We start from the raw sequence: 19,613 nt of genomic DNA, 5'->3' as shown, positions 1-19,613 counted from the left end.
CTCCTCTGATATACACGTACATACACTTTACAGATGTAAGCTCTTAATTTGTCACAGCAAAATAATCCTGAAGCAACAGGATTTGAACGTTTAGTCCATAATGTTGCTTGATCGGTGGTTAGGCTATTAGCTGGCCAAAAGTAGGTTACATTTAAATTGCAATACTGTTAATATAATCATGTGTTAGTGTGGGTTTTTCAGCAAATGTAGGTAAATCAGGAAAATTATCAGCAACAAAAGAGTGATCAAATGATGACCCTACATCTGTAGATTATCTGGAGCAGTGTGAAACCACAGGGCTGCACCAGGTATAGAGAGATGGACAACAGCTTAGAGAGACTGGAGCAGGGTGAAACCACAGGGCTGCACCAGGTATAGAGAGATGGACAACAGATTAGAGAGACTGGAGCAGTGTGAAACCACAGGGCTGCACCAGGTATAGAGAGATGGACAACAGATTAGAGAGACTGGAGCAGTGTGAAACCACAGGGCTGCACCAGATATAGAGAGATGGACAACAGATTAGAGAGACTGGAGCAGGGTGAAACCACAGGGCTGCACCAGGTATAGAGAGATGGACAACAGATTAGAGAGACTGGAGCAGTGTGAAACCACAGGGCTGCACCAGGTATAGAGAGATGGACAACAGATTAGAGAGACTGGAGCAGTGTGAAACCACAGGGCTGCACCAGGTAGGGAGAGATGGAGTGCTAACTGTCTGAATCACTGTGTCTCCAGCCAGCCCAACCACTCACTGGACCAACATGATCACTTGGCTACGCATGCCTCTCTCTAATATCAATATGCCTCATCCATTACTGTCCTGGTTAGTGATTACTGTCTTATTTCACTATAGAGCCTCTAGCCCTGCTCAATATGCCTTAACCAACCATGTTGTTCCACCTCCTACATATGCGATGACATCACCTGGTTTAAACGTCTCTAGAGACTATATCTCTCTCATCATTCATTACTCAGTGTCTAGGTTTACCTCCAAGGTACTCACATCCTACCTTACCTTTGTCTGTACACTATGCCTTGAATCTATGCTATCGTGCCCAGAAACCTGCTCCTTTTACTCTCTGTTCCGAATGTGCTAGACAGCGAGTTCGTATAGCCTTTAGCCAAACCCTTATCCTACTTCTCCTCTGTTCCTCTGGTGATGTAGAGGTTAATCCAGATCCTGCAGTGCCTAGCTCCATTCCCACTCCCCAGGTGCTCTCATTTGTTGACTTCTGTAACCGTAAAAGCCTTGGTTTCATGCATGTTAACATTAGAAGCCTCCTCCCTTAGATTGTTTTACTCACTGCTTTAGCACACTCTGCCAACCCAGATGTCTTAGCCGTGTCTGAATCCAGGCTTAGGAAAACCACCAAAAACCCTGAAATCTCCATCCCCAACTATAACATTTTCCGCCAAGATAGAACTGACAAAGGGGGCGGTGTTGCAATCTACTGCAAAGATATTATGTCTTACAATCCAGGTCTGTACCCAAACAATTCAAGCTTCTACTTCTAAAAAAATCACCTTTCCAGAAACAAGTATTTCACCGTTGCCGCTTGCTATAGACCATAGGCCCCAGCAGTGCCCTCATCACCATATGTGAATTGATTGCCCCCCATCTATCTTCTGAGCTCATGCTACTAGGTGACCTAAACTGGGACATGCTTAACACCCCGGCCATCCTTCAATCTAAGCTTGATGCCCTCAATCTCACACAAATTATCAATGAACCTACCAGGTACAACCCCAAATCCGTAAACACGGGCACCCTCATCCTAACTAACTCGCCCTCCAAATACACCTCTGTTGTTTTCAATCAAGATCTCAGCGATCCCTGCCTCATTGCCTGCATCCATAATGGGTCTGCAATCAAATGACCACTCCTCATCACTGTCAAACGCTCCCTAAAACACTTCTGCGAGCAGGCCTTTCTAATCGACCTGGCCGGGGTATCCTGGAATGACATTGACCTCATCCCGTCAGTAGAGAATGCCTGGTAATTCTTTAAAAGTGCCTTCCTCACCATATTAAATAAACATTCCATTCAAAAAATGTAGAACTAGGAATAGATATAGTCCTTGGTTCACTCCAGACCTGTCTGCCCTTGACCAGCACAAAAACATCCTGTGGCGTTCTGCATTAGCATCGAATAGCCCCCGTGATATGCAACTTTTCAGGGAAGTTAGGAACAAAAATACCCAAGCAGTTAGGAATGCTAAGGCTAGCTTTTTCAAACAGAAATTTGCATCCTGTAGCACAAACTCCAAAAAGTTCTGGGACACTGTAAAGTCCATGGAGAATAAGAGAACCTCCTCCCAGCTGCCCACTGCTCTGAGACACACTGTCACCACCGATAAATCCACTATAATTGAGAATTTCAAGAAGCATTTCTCTACGGCTGGCCATGCTTTCCACCTGGCTACCCCTACCCCGGTCAACTGCCCAGCACCCTCCACAGCAACCAGCCCAAGCCCCCACCATTCCTCCTTCACCCAAATCCAGATATCTGATGTTCTGAAAGAGCTGCAAAATCTGGACCCTTACAAATCACCTGGGCTAGACAATCTGGACCCTCTCTTTCTGCCGAAATTGTTGCAACCTATCGTCTGAGATTCCCAAAGATTGGAAAGCTGCCGCGGTCATCCCCCTCTTCAAAGGGGGTGACACTCTAGACCCAAACTGCTACAGACTTATATCTATCCTACCCTGCCTTTCTAAGTTCTTCGAAAGCCAAGATAACAAACAGATTACCAACCATTTCAAATCCCACCGTACCTTCTCCGTTATGCAATCTGGTTTCAGAGCTGGTCATGGGTGCACCTCAGCCACACTCAAGGTCCTAAACGATATCCTAACCGCCATTGATAAGAGACATTACTGTGCAGCCATCACCACATTCTTATTTGGCAGACTCGACAGCTTTGGTTTCTCAAATGATTGCCTTGCCTGGTTTACCAACTACTTCTCTGATAGAGTTCAGTGTTTCAAATTGGAGGGCCTGTTGTCCGGACCTCTGGCAGTCTCTATGGGTGTGCCACAGGGTTCAATTCTCGGGCCGACTCTCTTTTCTGTACACATCAATTATGTTCGTCTTGCTGCTGGTGATTCTCTGATCCACCTCTACGCAGACGACACCATTCTGTATACTTCTGGCACCTCTTTGGACACTGTGCTAACTAACCTCCAGACGAGCTTCAATGCCATACAACTCTCCTTCCGTGGCCTCCAACTGCTCTTAAATGCAAGTAAAACTAAATGCATGCTATTCAACCGGTCACTGCCAGCACCTGCCCGCTTGTCCAGCATCACTACTCTGGACGGCTCTGACTGAATATGTGGACAACTACAAATACCTAGGTGTCTGGTTGGACTGTAAACTCTCCTTCCAGACTCTCGTTGGTTGGCCCTCGCTTCATACTCGTCACTAAACCCACTGGCTACAGGTTATCTACAAGTCTCTGCTAGGTAAAGCCCCGCCTTATCTCAGCTCGCAGCACCCACTCGTAGCAAGCGCTCCAGCAGGTATATCTCACTGTTCACCCCCAAAGCCAATTCCTCCTTTGGTCGCCTTTCCTTCCAGTTCTCTGCTGCCAATGACTGGAACGAACTGCAAAAATCACTGAAGCTGGAGACCCATATCTCCTTCACTAGCTTTAAGCACCAGCTGTCAGAGCAGCTCACAGATCACTGCACCTGTACATAGCCCATCTGTAAACAGCCCATCTATCTTCCTCTTCCAAATACTGTATTTATTTATTTATCTTGGTCCTTTGCACTCCAGTATCTCTACTTGCACATTCATCTTCTGCACATCTACCATTCCAGTGTTTAATTGCTATATTGTAATTACTTCGCCACCATGGCCTATTTATTGCCTAACTCCCTTATCGTACCTCATTTGCACTCACTGTATATAGACTTTTGGTTTTCTTTTGTTCTACTGTATTATTGACTGTATGTTTTGAATATTCCATGTGTAACTCTGTGTTGTTGTATGTGTCGAACTGCTTTGCTTTATCTTGGCCAGGTTGCAGTTGCAAATGAGAACTTGTTCTCAACTAGTCTACCTGGTTAAATAAAGGTGAAATTAAAAAAAATTAAACATACACTTCACAGATGTAAGCTCTTAATTTGTCACAGCAAAATAATCCTGCAGCGACAGGATTTGAACATTTTAGTGTTTATTATTTTTTATTAAATTAGCAAAAACTTCTCATAACCTGTTTTTGGTATTTTGGTACATAACCTGTCATCATGGTATTGCTTGTAGATTGATGAGGATTTTTTTAAATCAATTTTAGAATAAGGCTGTAATGTAACCAAATGTGTAAAAAGTCCAGAGGTCTGAATACTTCCTGAATGCAGTGTAAATGGCTCAAACACACATTCCACTTTTAAAGAGAGGCACCCTCTTTTCATAGCACTTGAGTGAATCATCGTTCTCTTTTCAACGTCATTCCAAGGAGCTGATTCCTCAGAATCCTGGAGGCTAGCGAAACCTGCCCGTTCAGGCCCGGTTACTAAGCAACCACAACCCAAACTCCAAACTATGACAGTGTCGTACAAAGAGCTCTTAACAGTAGAGAAACAGTACTCAGGGCTTGTGTCCCAAATGGCACTATATCGTACAGTGCACTGCTTTTGACCAGAGCCTTATGGTCAAAAGTAGTGCACTAAATAGGGAATAGTGTGCCGTTTTTTGTCTATTTCCCATTGGCTTAACTGCTGTAAAAGTGAAGGAAAAGCATTGAAAAAGCCAGCGTTGCCTGCCGACTGATCATATTGCTGTTGACACAAAGCCTCTCACGCACGGGGAGTTTTTCTCAGTGGCTAACCAGGCTTAGATAGCGAGGTAAAACTATGAGGCTATGAGGCTATCCATCACAGTGTAATCACAGCAGATGAATACAGAGGAATAGGCTGTGTGGCTGTGTGGCTATCCATCACAGTGTAATCACAGCAGATGAACACAGAGGAATAGGCTGTGTGGCTATGAGGCTATCCATCACAGTGTAATCACAGCAGATGAATACAGAGGAATAAGGTTTCAGGGCCTTTGGTCATGGAGACATGGAGCCCTCTCTAACCCACAGCAATTAATGCTGCTGGGAGAGCCAGGGTTAGATTACAACCTGGACCCCTGAGCCCAGGGATGGTAGCTAGGCTCTCAGGCAGACCACAGTTTCCTCTCTGTTTCGGTCTCTTTTCAGAGAAGGAGGGCCGAGTTGTGTCCCAAATGACATCCTATTCCCCATACACTACTTTTGATCTGGTAGTGCATTATGTAGGCCATAAGGTGCGATTTGGGGCTCAACCTCTGTCTCCTTCCAGAGTTTTCTCTCTGTTTCTGTGTGGCTCCAGAGCTGAATGGCTGCATGGCTTTCTGTCTGATTTCTATGAACAATGATCCATTCTCTCACTCTGTTGTTCCCCTTCACCCTCTCAGCAGAGGTATTTCACACTCATCTCTCTCTCTCTCTCTCTCTCTCTCTCTCTCTCTCTCTCTCTCTCTCTCTCCCTCTCTCTCTCTCTCTCTCTCTCTCTCTCTCTCTCTCTCTCTCTCTCTCTCTCTCTCTCTCTCTCTCTCTCTCTCTCTCTCTCTCTCTCTCTCTCTCTCATTGCCAAAGCTAGTGAGGTAGATAATATACAAAAGTTAAATAAAAAATAAAAATGAATAGTAACCATTAAAACATACAGACGTTTCACAACAATAAAGTCTCTCTCTCTATATATATATATATATTTTCACATTATCTCTCTCTCCATTCTCTCTCCTGTCTTGTTTGTTGTCTGTCATCAGGTGGTGTCTATAATGGTGTGTATTAGTGTTCTGTGTTGTAATGGTGTCTATAATGGTGTGTATTAGTGTTCTGTGTTGTAATGGTGTCTATAATGGTGTGTATTAGTGTTCTGTGTTGTAATGGTGTTTATAATGGTGTGTATTAGTGGTCTGTGTTGTAATGGTGTCTATAATGGTGTCTATTGGTGTTCTGTGTTGTAATGGTGTCTATAATGATGTGTATTAGTGTTCTGTGTTGTAATGGTGTCTATAATGATGTGTATTAGTGTTCTGTGTTGTAATGGTGTCTATAATGGTGTGTATTAGTGTTCTGTGTTGTAATGGTGTCTATCATGGTGTGCTCTCTCTCTCTCCTCTCTCTCTCTCACCATACCACCCCTCCACTCACACAAGTCTCTTGCTGGATGCTCTGCAGGATCCTCTTGGCAGGAAGTAAGAAGTCGATGAGGCATCGGAGTCCGTCCCCACGGTACTGTCTCTCCACCACGCTGAACAGCTGCCACAGGACGGTGGACGCGGTGGCACTGAATGGAGGGTACAGCGCAGACAGGGTGCTCTGGATACAACTGTCCAGAGACTCAGAGTCCTGTAGGGGCAGAGGAGAGGAGGGGAGAGGTAGATTAGATACAGTCCTTTCTGGGGAGAGGAGAGGAGGAGAGGAGTAGGAGAGGAGGAGAGGAGTGGAGAGGTGGATTAGATACAGTCCTGCCTGGGGAGAGGAGAGGAGGGGAGAGGTGGATTAGATACAGTCCTTTCTGGGCAGAGGAGAGGAGGAGAGAGGTGGATTAGACACAGTCCTTTATGGGGAGAGGAGAGGAGGAGAGGAGTAGGAGAGGAGGAGAGGAGTGGAGAGGTGGATTAGATACAGTCCTGCCTGGGGAGAGGAGAGGAGGGGAGAGGTGGATTAGATACAGTCCTTCCTGGGCAGAGGAGAGGAGGAGAGAGGTGGATTAGATACAGTCCTTTATGGGGAGAGGAGAGGAGGAGAGGAGTAGGAGAGGAGGAGAGGAGTGGAGAGGTGGATTAGATACAGTCCTGCCTGGGCAGAGGAGAGGAGGGGAGAGGTGGATTAGATACAGTCCTTTCTGGGCAGAGGAGAGGAGGAGAGAGGTGGATTAGATACAGTCCTTTATGGGGAGAGGAGAGGAGTAGGAGAGGAGGAGAGGAGGGGAGAGGAGAGGTGGATTAGATACAGTCCTGCCTGGGGAGAGGAGAGGAGGGGAGAGGTGGATTAGATACAGTCCTTTCTGGGGAGAGGAGAGGAGGAGAGGAGTAGGAGAGGAGAGGTGGATTAGATACAGTCCTGTCTGGGCAGAGGAGAGGAGGGGAGAGGTGGATTAGATACAGTCCTGCCTGGGGAGAGGAGAGGAGGGGAGGAGTAGAGGAGAGGAGGAGAGGAGGAGGAGAGGAGGAAAGAGGAGAGGAGGAGAGAGGAGAGGAGTGGAGAGGTGGATTAGATACAGTCCTGCCTGGGGAGAGGAGAGGAGGAGAGGAGTAGAGGAGAGGAGGAGAGGAGGAGGAGAGGAGGAAAGAGGAGAGGAGGAGAGAGGAGAGGAGGAAAGAGGAGAGGAGGAAAGAGGAGAGGAGGAGAGAGGTGGATTAGATACAGTCCTGCCTGGGGAGAGGAGAGAAGGAGAGGAGTAGGAGAGGAGGAGAGGAGGAGGAGTTGGGGAAAGAGGAGAGGAGGAGGAAGACAGAGGAGAGGTTACAGAGCAGACAGGGGCTCTGGATACAACTGTCCAGAACTCAGTCCTGGTAGACATGGTTACATTATTGTCCACGGATGTCAAATGGATGTCACATTGCTAAAGAGAGAAGGGGGGAAGAAAGATATATATATATATATATAGAGAGAGAGAGAGAGAGAGAGAGAGAGAGAGAGAGAGAGAGAGAGGGAGAAACAGAGAGAGTTTTTACAAATATAGTTAGTTCACCTGTCCCCTTCATGATGTAATGATGAAGCTCATAGATCAGCCGTTGGTAATGAACATCTGCAGACATTGGCAGGTTTTATCTAAGCTACTGTACGTATGAAAAGTGTTCCTTGCTTGAGGCCAACATTCAGCATAAAGACTTCTTATATAACGTGTGCACACCCACAGTGCACACCCACAGTGAAAACACTTTGGCACAACACTGAGATATTGTCGTCACTGACCTTATCATGGCACAAAAATCCCGACGCTTATAATAAATCCTGCAATACCCTCAGACGAACCATCAAACAGGCAAAGCGTCAATACAGGACTAAGATGGAATCCTACTACACCGGCTCTGATGCTCGTCGGATGTGGCAGGGCTTGCAAACTATTTACAGAACACAAAGGGAGACCCAGCCGCGAGCTGCCCAGTAACACGAGCCTACCAGATGAGCTAAATGCTTTTTATGCTTGCTTCAAGGCAAGCAACACTGAAGCATGCATGAGAGCACCAGCTGTTCCGGACGACTGTGTGATCACGCTCTCCGTAGCCGATGTCAACAAGACCTTTAAATGGATCAACATTCACAAAGCCGTGGGGCCAGACGGATTACCAGGACGTGTACTGAAAGCATGCACAGACCAACTGGCAAGAGTCTTCACTGACATTTTCAACCTCTCCCTGACCCAGTCTGTAACACCTACATGTTTCAAACAGACCACCATAATCCCTGTGCCCAAGAAAGCGAAGGTAACCTGCCTAAATGATTACTGCCTCGTAGCACTCACGTCGGTAGCATTTCCACAAGCATTTCGCTACACTCGCATTAACATCTACTAACCATGTGTATGTGACCAATTCAATTTGATTTGGTAGCCATGAAGTGCTTTGGAAGGCTGGTCATGGCTCACATCAACACCATCATGCCGGAAACCCTAGACCCACTCCAATTCACATACCACCCCAACAGATCAACAGATGACTCAATCTCAATCGCACTCCACACTTTCCCACCTGGACAAAAGGAATACCTATGTGAGAATGCTGTTCATTGACTACAGCTCAGCGTTCAACACCATAGTGCCCACAAAGCTCATCACTAAGCTAAGGACCTTGGGACTAAACACCTCCTACGACTGTGTGGCTAAGCACGACTCCAACACCATCATTAAGTTTGCTGACGACACAACAGTGGCCTGATCACCGACAACAACGAGACAGCCTATAGGGAGGAGGTCAGACTCCTGGCAGTTTGGTGCCAGGACAACAACTGCTCCCTCAATGTGAGCAAGACAAAGGAGCTGATCGTGGACTACAGGAAAAGGAGAGCCGAACAGGCCCCCATTCACATCGACGGGGCTGTAGTGGAGCGGGTCGAGAGTTTCAAGGTCCTTGGTGTCCACATCACCAACAAACTATCATGGTCCAAACACACCAAGACAGTTGTGAAGAGGGCACGACAACACCTTTTCCCCCCCAGGAGACTGAAAAGGTTTGGCATGGGTCCCCAGATCTTCAAAAAGTTATACAGCTGCACCATTGAGAGCATGGTTGCATCACCGCCTGGTATGGCAACTGCTCAGTATCTGACCGTAAGGCGCTACAGAGGGTAATGCGTATGACCCAGTACATCACTGGGGCCAAGCTTTCTGCCATCCAGGACCTTTATACTAGGCGGTGTCAGACAAGAAATTGTCAAAGACTCCAGCCACCCAAGTCATAGGCTGTTCTCCCTGTATGGCGAGCTGTAAGTCTAGGTCCAAAACGCTCCTTAACAGATTCTAACCCCCAAGCCATAAGACTGCTGAACAATGAATCAAATGGCCACCCGGACTATTTAAACTGACACCCCCCCCCCACCCCTTTGTTTTTACACAGCTGCTACTCGCTGTACATAGTCACTTTACCCCTACCTACATGTACAAATGACCTTGACTAACCTGTACCTCCGCACATTGACTCGGTACCGGTACCCCCTGTATATAGCCTCCACATTGACTCTGTACCGGTACCCCCTGTATATAGCCTCCACATTGACTCGGTACCGGTACCCCCTGTATATAGCCTCCACATTGACTCAGTACCGGTACCCCCTGTATATAGCCTCCACATTGACTCGGTACCGGTACCCCCTGTATATAGCCTCCACATTGACTCTGTACCGGTACCCCCTGTATATAGCCTCCACATTGACTCGGTACTGGTACCCCCTGTATATAGCCTCCACATTGACTCAGTACCGGTGCCCCCTGTATATAGCCTCCACATTGACTCGGTACCGGTACCCCCTGTATATAGTCTCCACATTGACTCTGTACCGGTACCCCCTGTATATAGCCTCCACATTGACTCGGTACCGGTACCCCCTGTATATAGTCTCCACATTGACTCTGTACCGGTACCCCCTGTATATAGCCTCCACATTGACTCTGTACCGGTACCCCCTGTATATAGCCTCCACATTGACTCTGTACCGGTACCCCCTGTATATAGTCTCCACATTGACTCTGTACCGGTACCCCCTGTATATAGCCTCCACATTGACTCAGTACCGGTACCCCCTGTATATAGCCTCCACATTGACTCGGTACCGGTACCCCCTGTATATAGCCTCCACATTGACTCTGTACCGGTACCCCCTGTATATAGCCTCCACATTGACTCGGTACTGGTACCCCCTGTATATAGCCTCCACATTGACTCAGTACCGGTGCCCCCTGTATATAGCCTCCACATTGACTCGGTACCGGTACCCCCTGTATATAGCCTCCACATTGACTCTGTACCGGTACCCCCTGTATATAGCCTCCACATTGACTCTGTACCGGTACCCCCTGTATATAGCCTCCACATTGACTCTGTACCGGTACCCCCTGTATATAGCCTCCACATTGACTCTGTACCGGTACCCCCTGTATATAGCCTCCACATTGACTCTGTACCGGTACCCCCTGTATATAGCCTCCACATTGACTCGGTACCGGTACCCCCTGTATATAGCCTCCACATTGACTCTGTACCGGTGCCCCCTGTATATAGCCTCCACACTGACTCTGTACCGGTACCCCCTGTATATAGTCTCCACATTGACTCTGTACCGTAATACCCTGTATATAGCCTCCACACTGACTCTGTACCGGTACCCCCTGTATATAGCCTCCACATTGACTCTGTACCGTAATACCCTGTATATAGCCTCCACACTGACTCTGTACCGGTACCCCCTGTATATAGCCTCCACATTGACTCTGTACCGTAACACCCTGTATATAGCCTCCACATTGACTCTGTACCGGTGCCCCCTGTATATAGCCTCCACATTGACTCGGTACCGGTACCCCCTGTATATAGCCTCCACATTGACTCGGTACCGGTACCCCCTGTATATAGCCTCCACATTGACTCTGTACCGGTACCCCCTGTATATAGCCTCCACATTGACTCTGTACCGGTACCCCCTGTATATAGCCTCCACATTGACTCTGTACCGGTACCCCCTGTATATAGCCTCCACATTGACTCTGTACCGGTACCCCCTGTATATAGCCTCCACATTGACTCTGTACCGTAATACCCTGTATATAGCCTCCACATTGACTCTGTACCGGTACCCCCTGTATATAGCCTCCACATTGACTCTGTACCGGTACCCCCTGTATATAGCCTCCACATTGACTCTGTACCGGTACCCCCTGTATATAGCCTCCACATTGACTCTGTACCGGTACCCCCTGTATATAGCCTCCACATTGACTCTGTACCGGTACCCCCTGTATATAGCCTCCACATTGACTCTGTACCGGTACCCCCTGTATATAGCCTCCACATTGACTCTGTACCGGTACCCCCTGTATATAGCCTCCACATTGACTCTGTACCGATACCCCCTGTATATAGCCTCCACATTGACTCTGTACCGGTACCCCCTGTATATAGCCTCCACATTGACTCTGTACCGGTACCCCCTGTATATAGCCTCCACATTGACTCTGTACCGGTACCCCCTGTATATAGCCTCCACATTGACTCTGTACCGGTACCCCCTGTATATAGCCTCCACATTGACTCTGTACCGGTACCCCCTGTATATAGCCTCCACATTGACTCTGTACCGGTACCCCCTGTATATAGCCTCCACATTGACTCTGTACCGATACCCCCTGTATATAGTCTCCACATTGACTCTGTACCGGTACCCCCTGTATATAGCCTCCACATTGACTCTGTACCGGTACCCCCTGTATATACCCTCCACACTGACTCTGTACCGGTACCCCCTGTATATAGCCTCCACATTGACTCTGTACCGGTACCCCCTGTATATAGCCTCCACATTGACTCTGTACCGGTACACCCTGTATATAGCCTCCACATTGACTCTGTACCGGTACCCCCTGTATATAGCCTCCACATTGACTCTGTACCGGTACCCCCTGTATATAGCCTCCACATTGACTCTGTACTGGTACCCCCTGTATATAGCCTCCACATTGACTCTGTACCGGTACCCCCTGTATATAGCCTCCACATTGACTCTGTACCGGTACCCCCTGTATATAGCCTCCACATTGACTCTGTACCGGTACCCCCTGTATATAGCCTCCACATTGACTCTGTACTGGTACCCCCTGTATATAGCCTCCACATTGACTCTGTACCGGTACCCCCTGTATATAGCCTCCACATAGACTCTGTACCGGTACCCCCTGTATATAGTCTCCACATTGACTCTGTACCGGTACCCCCTGTATATAGCCTCCACATTGACTCGGTACTGGTACCCCCTGTATATAGCCTCCACATTGACTCTGTACCGGTACCCCCTGTATATAGCCTCCACATTGACTCTGTACCGGTACCCCCTGTATATAGCCTCCACATTGACTCTGTACCGGTACCCCCTGTATATAGCCTCCACATTGACTCTGTACCGGTACCTCCTGTATATAGCCTCCACATTGACTCTGTACCGGTACCCCCTGTATATAGCCTCCACATTGACTCTGTACCGGTACCCCCTGTATATAGCCTCCACATTGACTCTGTACCGGTACCCCCTGTATATAGCCTCCACATTGACTCTGTACCGGTACCCCCTGTATATAGCCTCCACATTGACTCTGTACCGGTACCCCCTGTATATAGCCTCCACATTGACTCTGTACCGGTACCCCCTGTATATAGCCTCCACATTGACTCTGTACCGGTACCCCCTGTATATAGCCTCCACATTGACTCTGTACCGGTACCCCCTGTATATAGCCTCCACATTGACTCTGTACCGGTACCCCCTGTATATAGCCTCCACATTGACTCTGTACTGGTACCCCCTGTATATAGCCTCCACATTGACTCTGTACCAGTACCCCCTGTATATAGCCTCCACATTGACTCTGTACTGGTACCCCCTGTATATAGCCTCCACATTGACTCTGTACCGGTACCCCCCTGTATATAGCCTCCACATTGACTCTGTACCGGTACCCCCTGTATATAGCCTCCACATTGACTCTGTACCGGTACCCCCTGTATATAACCTCCACATTGACTCTGTACCGGTACCCCCTGTATATAGCCTCCACATTGACTCTGTACCGGTACCCCCTGTATATAGCCTCCACATTGACTCTGTACTGGTACCCCCTGTATATAGTCTCCACATTGACTCTGTACCGGTACCCCCTGTATATAGCCTCCACATTGACTCTGTACCGGTACCCCCTGTATATAGCCTCCACATTGACTCTGTACCGGTACCCCCTGTATATAGCCTCCACATTGACTCTGTACCGGTACCCCCTGTATATAGCCTCCACATTGACTCTGTACCGTAACACCCTGTATATAGCCTCCACATTGACTCTGTACCGGTACCCCCTGTATATAGCCTCCACATTGACTCTGTACCGGTACCCCCTGTATATAGCCTCCACATTGACTCTGTACCGGTACCCCCTGTATATAGCCTCCACATTGACTCTGTACCGGTACCCCCTGTATATAGCCTCCACACTGACTCTGTACCGGTACCCCCTGTATAGAGCCTCCACATTGACTCTGTACCGGTACCCCCTGTATATAGCCTCCACATTGACTCTGTACCGGTACCCCTGTATATAGCCTCCACATTGACTCTGTACCGGTACCCCCTGTATATAGCCTCCACATTGACTCTGTACCGGTACCCCCTGTATATAGCCTCCACATTGACTCTGTACCGGTACCCCCTGTATATAGCCTCCACATTGACTCTGTACCGGTACCCCCTGTATATAGCCTCCACATTGACTCTGTACCGGTACCCCCTGTATATAGCCTCCACATTGACTCTGTACCGGTACCCCTTGTATATAGCCTCCACATTGACTCTGTACCGGTACCCCCTGTATATAGCCTCCACATTGACTCTGTACCGGTACCCCCTGTATATAGCCTCCACATTGACTCTGTACCGGTACCCCCTGTATATAGCCTCCACATTGACTCTGTACCGGTACCCCCTGTATATAGCCTCCACATTGACTCTGTACCGTAATACCCTGTATATAGCCTCCACACTGACTCTGTACCGGTACCCCCTGTATATAGCCTCCACATAGACTCTGTACCGGTACCCCCCTGTATATAGCCTCCACATTGACTCTGTACCGGTACCCCCTGTATATATCCTCCACATTGACTCTGTACCAGTACCCCCTGTATATAGCCTCCACATTGACTCTGTACCGGTACCCCCTGTATATAGCCTCCACATTGACTCTGTACCGGTACCCCCTGTATATAGTCTCCACATTGACTCTGTACCGGTACCCCCTGTATATAGCCTCCACATTGACTCTGTACCGGTACCCCCTGTATATAGCCTCCACATTGACTCTGTACCGGTACCCCCTGTATATAGCCTCCACATTGACTCTGTACCGGTACCCCCTGTATATAGCCTCCACATTGACTCTGTACCGGTACCCCCTGTATATAGCCTCCACATTGACTCTGTACCGGTACCCCCTGTATATAGCCTCCACATTGACTCTGTACCGGTACCCCCTGTATATAGCCTCCACATTGACTCTGTACCGGTACCCCCTGTATATAGCCTCCACATTGACTCTGTACCGGTACCCCCTGTATATAGCCTCCACATTGACTCTGTACCGGTACCCCCTGTATATAGCCTCCACATTGACTCTGTACCGGTACCCCCTGTATATAGCCTCCACATTGACTCTGTACCGGTACCCCCTGTATATAGCCTCCACATTGACTCTGTACCGATACCCCCTGTATATGGTCTCCACATTGACTCTGTACCGGTACCCCCTGTATATAGCCTCCACATTGACTCTGTACCGGTACCCCCTGTATATACCCTCCACACTGACTCTGTACCGGTACCCCCTGTATATAGCCTCCACATTGACTCTGTACCGGTACCCCCTGTATATAGCCTCCACATTGACTCTGTACCGGTACCCCCTGTATATAGCCTCCACATTGACTCTGTACCGGTACCCCCTGTATATAGCCTCCACATTGACTCTGTACCGGTACCCCCTGTATATAGCCTCCACATTGACTCTGTACTGGTACCCCCTGTATATAGCCTCCACATTGACTCTGTACCGGTACCCCCTGTATATAGCCTCCACATTGACTCTGTACCGGTACCCCCTGTATATAGCCTCCACATTGACTCTGTACCGGTACCCCCTGTATATAGCCTCCACATTGACTCTGTACTGGTACCCCCTGTATATAGCCTCCACATTGACTCTGTACCGGTACCCCCTGTATATAGCCTCCACATAGACTCTGTACCGGTACCCCCTGTATATAGTCTCCACATTGACTCTGTACCGGTACCCCCTGTATATAGCCTCCACATTGACTCGGTACTGGTACCCCCTGTATATAGCCTCCACATTGACTCTGTACCGGTACCCCCTGTATATAGCCTCCACATTGACTCTGTACCGGTACCCCCTGTATATAGCCTCCACATTGACTCTGTACCGGTACCCCCTGTATATAGCCTCCACATTGACTCTGTACCGGTACCTCCTGTATATAGCCTCCACATTGACTCTGTACCGGTACCCCCTGTATATAGCCTCCACATTGACTCTGTACCGGTACCCCCTGTATATAGCCTCCACATTGACTCTGTACCGGTACCCCCTGTATATAGCCTCCACATTGACTCTGTACCGGTACCCCCTGTATATAGCCTCCACATTGACTCTGTACCGGTACCCCCTGTATATAGCCTCCACATTGACTCTGTACCGGTACCCCCTGTATATAGCCTCCACATTGACTCTGTACCGGTACCCCCTGTATATAGCCTCCACATTGACTCTGTACCGGTACCCCCTGTATATAGCCTCCACATTGACTCTGTACCGGTACCCCCTGTATATAGCCTCCACATTGACTCTGTACTGGTACCCCCTGTATATAGCCTCCACATTGACTCTGTACCGGTACCCCCTGTATATAGCCTCCACATTGACTCTGTACTGGTACCCCCTGTATATAGCCTCCACATTGACTCTGTACCGGTACCCCCCTGTATATAGCCTCCACATTGACTCTGTACCGGTACCCCCTGTATATAGCCTCCACATTGACTCTGTACCGGTACCCCCTGTATATAACCTCCACATTGACTCTGTACCGGTACCCCCTGTATATAGCCTCCACATTGACTCTGTACCGGTACCCCCTGTATATAGCCTCCACATTGACTCTGTACTGGTACCCCCTGTATATAGTCTCCACATTGACTCTGTACCGGTACCCCCTGTATATAGCCTCCACATTGACTCTGTACCGGTACCCCCTGTATATAGCCTCCACATTGACTCTGTACCGGTACCCCCTGTATATAGCCTCCACATTGACTCTGTACCGGTACCCCCTGTATATAGCCTCCACATTGACTCTGTACCGTAACACCCTGTATATAGCCTCCACATTGACTCTGTACCGGTACCCCCTGTATATAGCCTCCACATTGACTCTGTACCGGTACCCCCTGTATATAGCCTCCACATTGACTCTGTACCGGTACCCCCTGTATATAGCCTCCACATTGACTCTGTACCGGTACCCCCTGTATATAGCCTCCACATTGACTCTGTACCGGTACCCCCTGTATATAGCCTCCACATTGACTCTGTACCGGTACCCCCTGTATATAGCCTCCACATTGACTCTGTACCGGTACCCCCTGTATATAGCCTCCACACTGACTCTGTACCGGTACCCCCTGTATAGAGCCTCCACATTGACTCTGTACCGGTACCCCCTGTATATAGCCTCCACATTGACTCTGTACCGGTACCCCTGTATATAGCCTCCACATTGACTCTGTACCGGTACCCCCTGTATATAGCCTCCACATTGACTCTGTACCGGTACCCCCTGTATATAGCCTCCACATTGACTCTGTACCGGTACCCCCTGTATATAGCCTCCACATTGACTCTGTACCGGTACCCCCTGTATATAGCCTCCACATTGACTCTGTACCGGTACCCCCTGTATATAGCCTCCACATTGACTCTGTACCGGTACCCCCTGTATATAGCCTCCACATTGACTCTGTACCGGTACCCCCTGTATATAGCCTCCACATTGACTCTGTACCGTAATACCCTGTATATAGCCTCCACATTGACTCTGTACTGGTACCCCCTGTATATAGCCTCCACATTGACTCTGTACCGGTACCCCCTGTATATAGTCTCCACATTGACTCTGTACCGTAATACCCTGTATAGAGCCTCCACATTGACTCTGTACCGTAATACCCTGTATAGAGCCTCCACATTGTTATTTTATTGTGTTATTTAATTTCATTTTTAACTTTAGTTTATTTAGATATTTAAATATTTTCTTAACTCTATTTCTTGAACTGCATTGTTGATTTACGCTCAACCTGCTCAATTTTACACCACTAAACACCAGAATATTGACTGGAACAGCAGAACCAGTTTACCTGCTTTTACACCACTAAACACCAGAATATGGACTGGAACAGCAGAACCAGAATATGGACTGGAACAGCAGAACCAGAATATGGACTGGAACAGCAGAACCAGTTGACCTGCTTTTACACCACTAAACACCAGAATATGGACTAAAACAGCAGAACCATGATATTGACTGAAACAGCAGAACCAGAATATGGACTGGAACAGCAGAACCAGAATATGGACTGGAACAGCAGAACCATGATTTGACTGAAACAGCAGAACCAGAATATGGACTGGAACAGCAGAACCTGAATATGGACTGGAACAGCAGAACCAGTTTACCTGCTTTTACACCACTAAACACCAGAATATGGACTGGAACAGCAGAACCAGAATATGGACTGGAACAGCAGAACCAGAATATGGACTGGAACAGCAGAACCAGTTTACCTGCTTTTACACCACTAAACACCAGAATATGGACTGGAACAGCAGAACCAGAATATGGACTGGAACAGCAGAACCAGAATATGGACTGGAACAGCAGAACCAGAATATGGACTGGAACAGCAGAATCAGAATATGGACTGGAACAGCAGAACCAGAATATGGACTGGAACAGCAGAACCATGATTTGACTGAAACAGCAGAACCAGAATATGGACTGGAACAGCAGAACCAGAATATGGACTGGAACAGCAGAACCAGAATATGGACTGGAACAGCAGAACCAGAATATGGACTGGAACAGCAGAACCATGATTTGACTGAAACAGCAGAACCAGAATATGGACTGGAACAGCAGAACCAGAATATGGACTGGAACAGCAGAACCAGTTTACCTGCTTTTACACCACTAAACACCAGAATATGGACTGGAACAGCAGAACCAGAATATGGACTGGAACAGCAGAACCAGAATATGGACTGGAACAGCAGAACCATGATTTGACTGAAACAGCAGAACCAGAATATGGACTAGAACAGCAGAACCAGAATATGGACTGGAACAGCAGAATCAGAATATGGACTGGAACAGCAGAACCATGATTTGACTGAAACTTTTACACCATGATTTGACTGAAACTTTTACACCATGATTTGACTGAAACTTTTACACCATGATTTGACTATTAGATGTTCAATGGTTGTTCTGACTCTTTTCTTAAAGGAATAGTTTCACCGTATTAAAATGTTCAGTTCCCCTTAATAATCCCCTCACTAATAACTAATCATTTCCAGAAATGACTTTGTCAAAGCAACACAATAATGAGGTGAAGATCTTCCTAGAAGTCACAGAGGGAACGCTTCTACAGGTCTTTATTTACATAGAAACATCGAGTTTATAGAATTGTCCATGTGGTCAAGTCACAGAGGGAACGCTTCTACAGGTCTTTATTTACATAGAAACATCGAGTTTATAGAATTGTCCATGTGGTCTACAATATAATAAAGGGAACTTCATTTACTATAACAGGCTTTTAAAAATGCAATATTTGTGCACAATATCTACTTTAAATAACAAAGGGACACAAAAGGCATTCATTTAGTGGAATAACCCTTAAAACAGCATAACAGAGAGAGTGTCCCTGTCATGTTTCTGTTTGGGTTGTGGGACCTCAGAGCTGTGACATACACACACACACCCACCCAGCCACCCTCTAACTCTCCAGGAAGTCAGTAGGTCGCAGGACACATCCTGCGTGATGGCCTTTCCATTAGAGACAGGGGAAACATCTGGACGGGTGACGTCATGGACAGAGGAGAGTGGACACAAACCCCCGGCCTGGAAAGTCCAGTCTCTCTCTACCCTGGTCATCCCGCTCAGCATCGTGTCTGTAGAGCAGGGGCTTTTCTCTAATGAGGAGCCAGGGGATGTAATGGTATAATGTAACCTAACCCACTAGCAA

The 19,613-nt window shown here is 47.8% G+C and overlaps 1 protein-coding gene across 1 annotated transcript in view; it reads right to left on the bottom strand.

The window, feature by feature from the left end:
- The window catches only part of LOC139404938 (pleckstrin homology domain-containing family G member 4B-like), an 81,401-nt gene that overhangs the window by 50,606 nt on the left and 11,182 nt on the right, over positions 1-19,613 (bottom strand). Inside the window, 1 exon segment of the mRNA XM_071147480.1 lies at positions 6,192-6,389. Coding sequence (XP_071003581.1) covers positions 6,192-6,389 — 198 coding nt within the window.

This window comes from Oncorhynchus clarkii, unplaced genomic scaffold, assembly GCF_045791955.1.
Source record: "Oncorhynchus clarkii lewisi isolate Uvic-CL-2024 unplaced genomic scaffold, UVic_Ocla_1.0 unplaced_contig_10529_pilon_pilon, whole genome shotgun sequence".
NCBI classification, from domain to species: Eukaryota; Metazoa; Chordata; class Actinopteri; order Salmoniformes; family Salmonidae; genus Oncorhynchus; species Oncorhynchus clarkii.
This window is presented reverse-complemented; position numbering and strand designations above follow the sequence as displayed.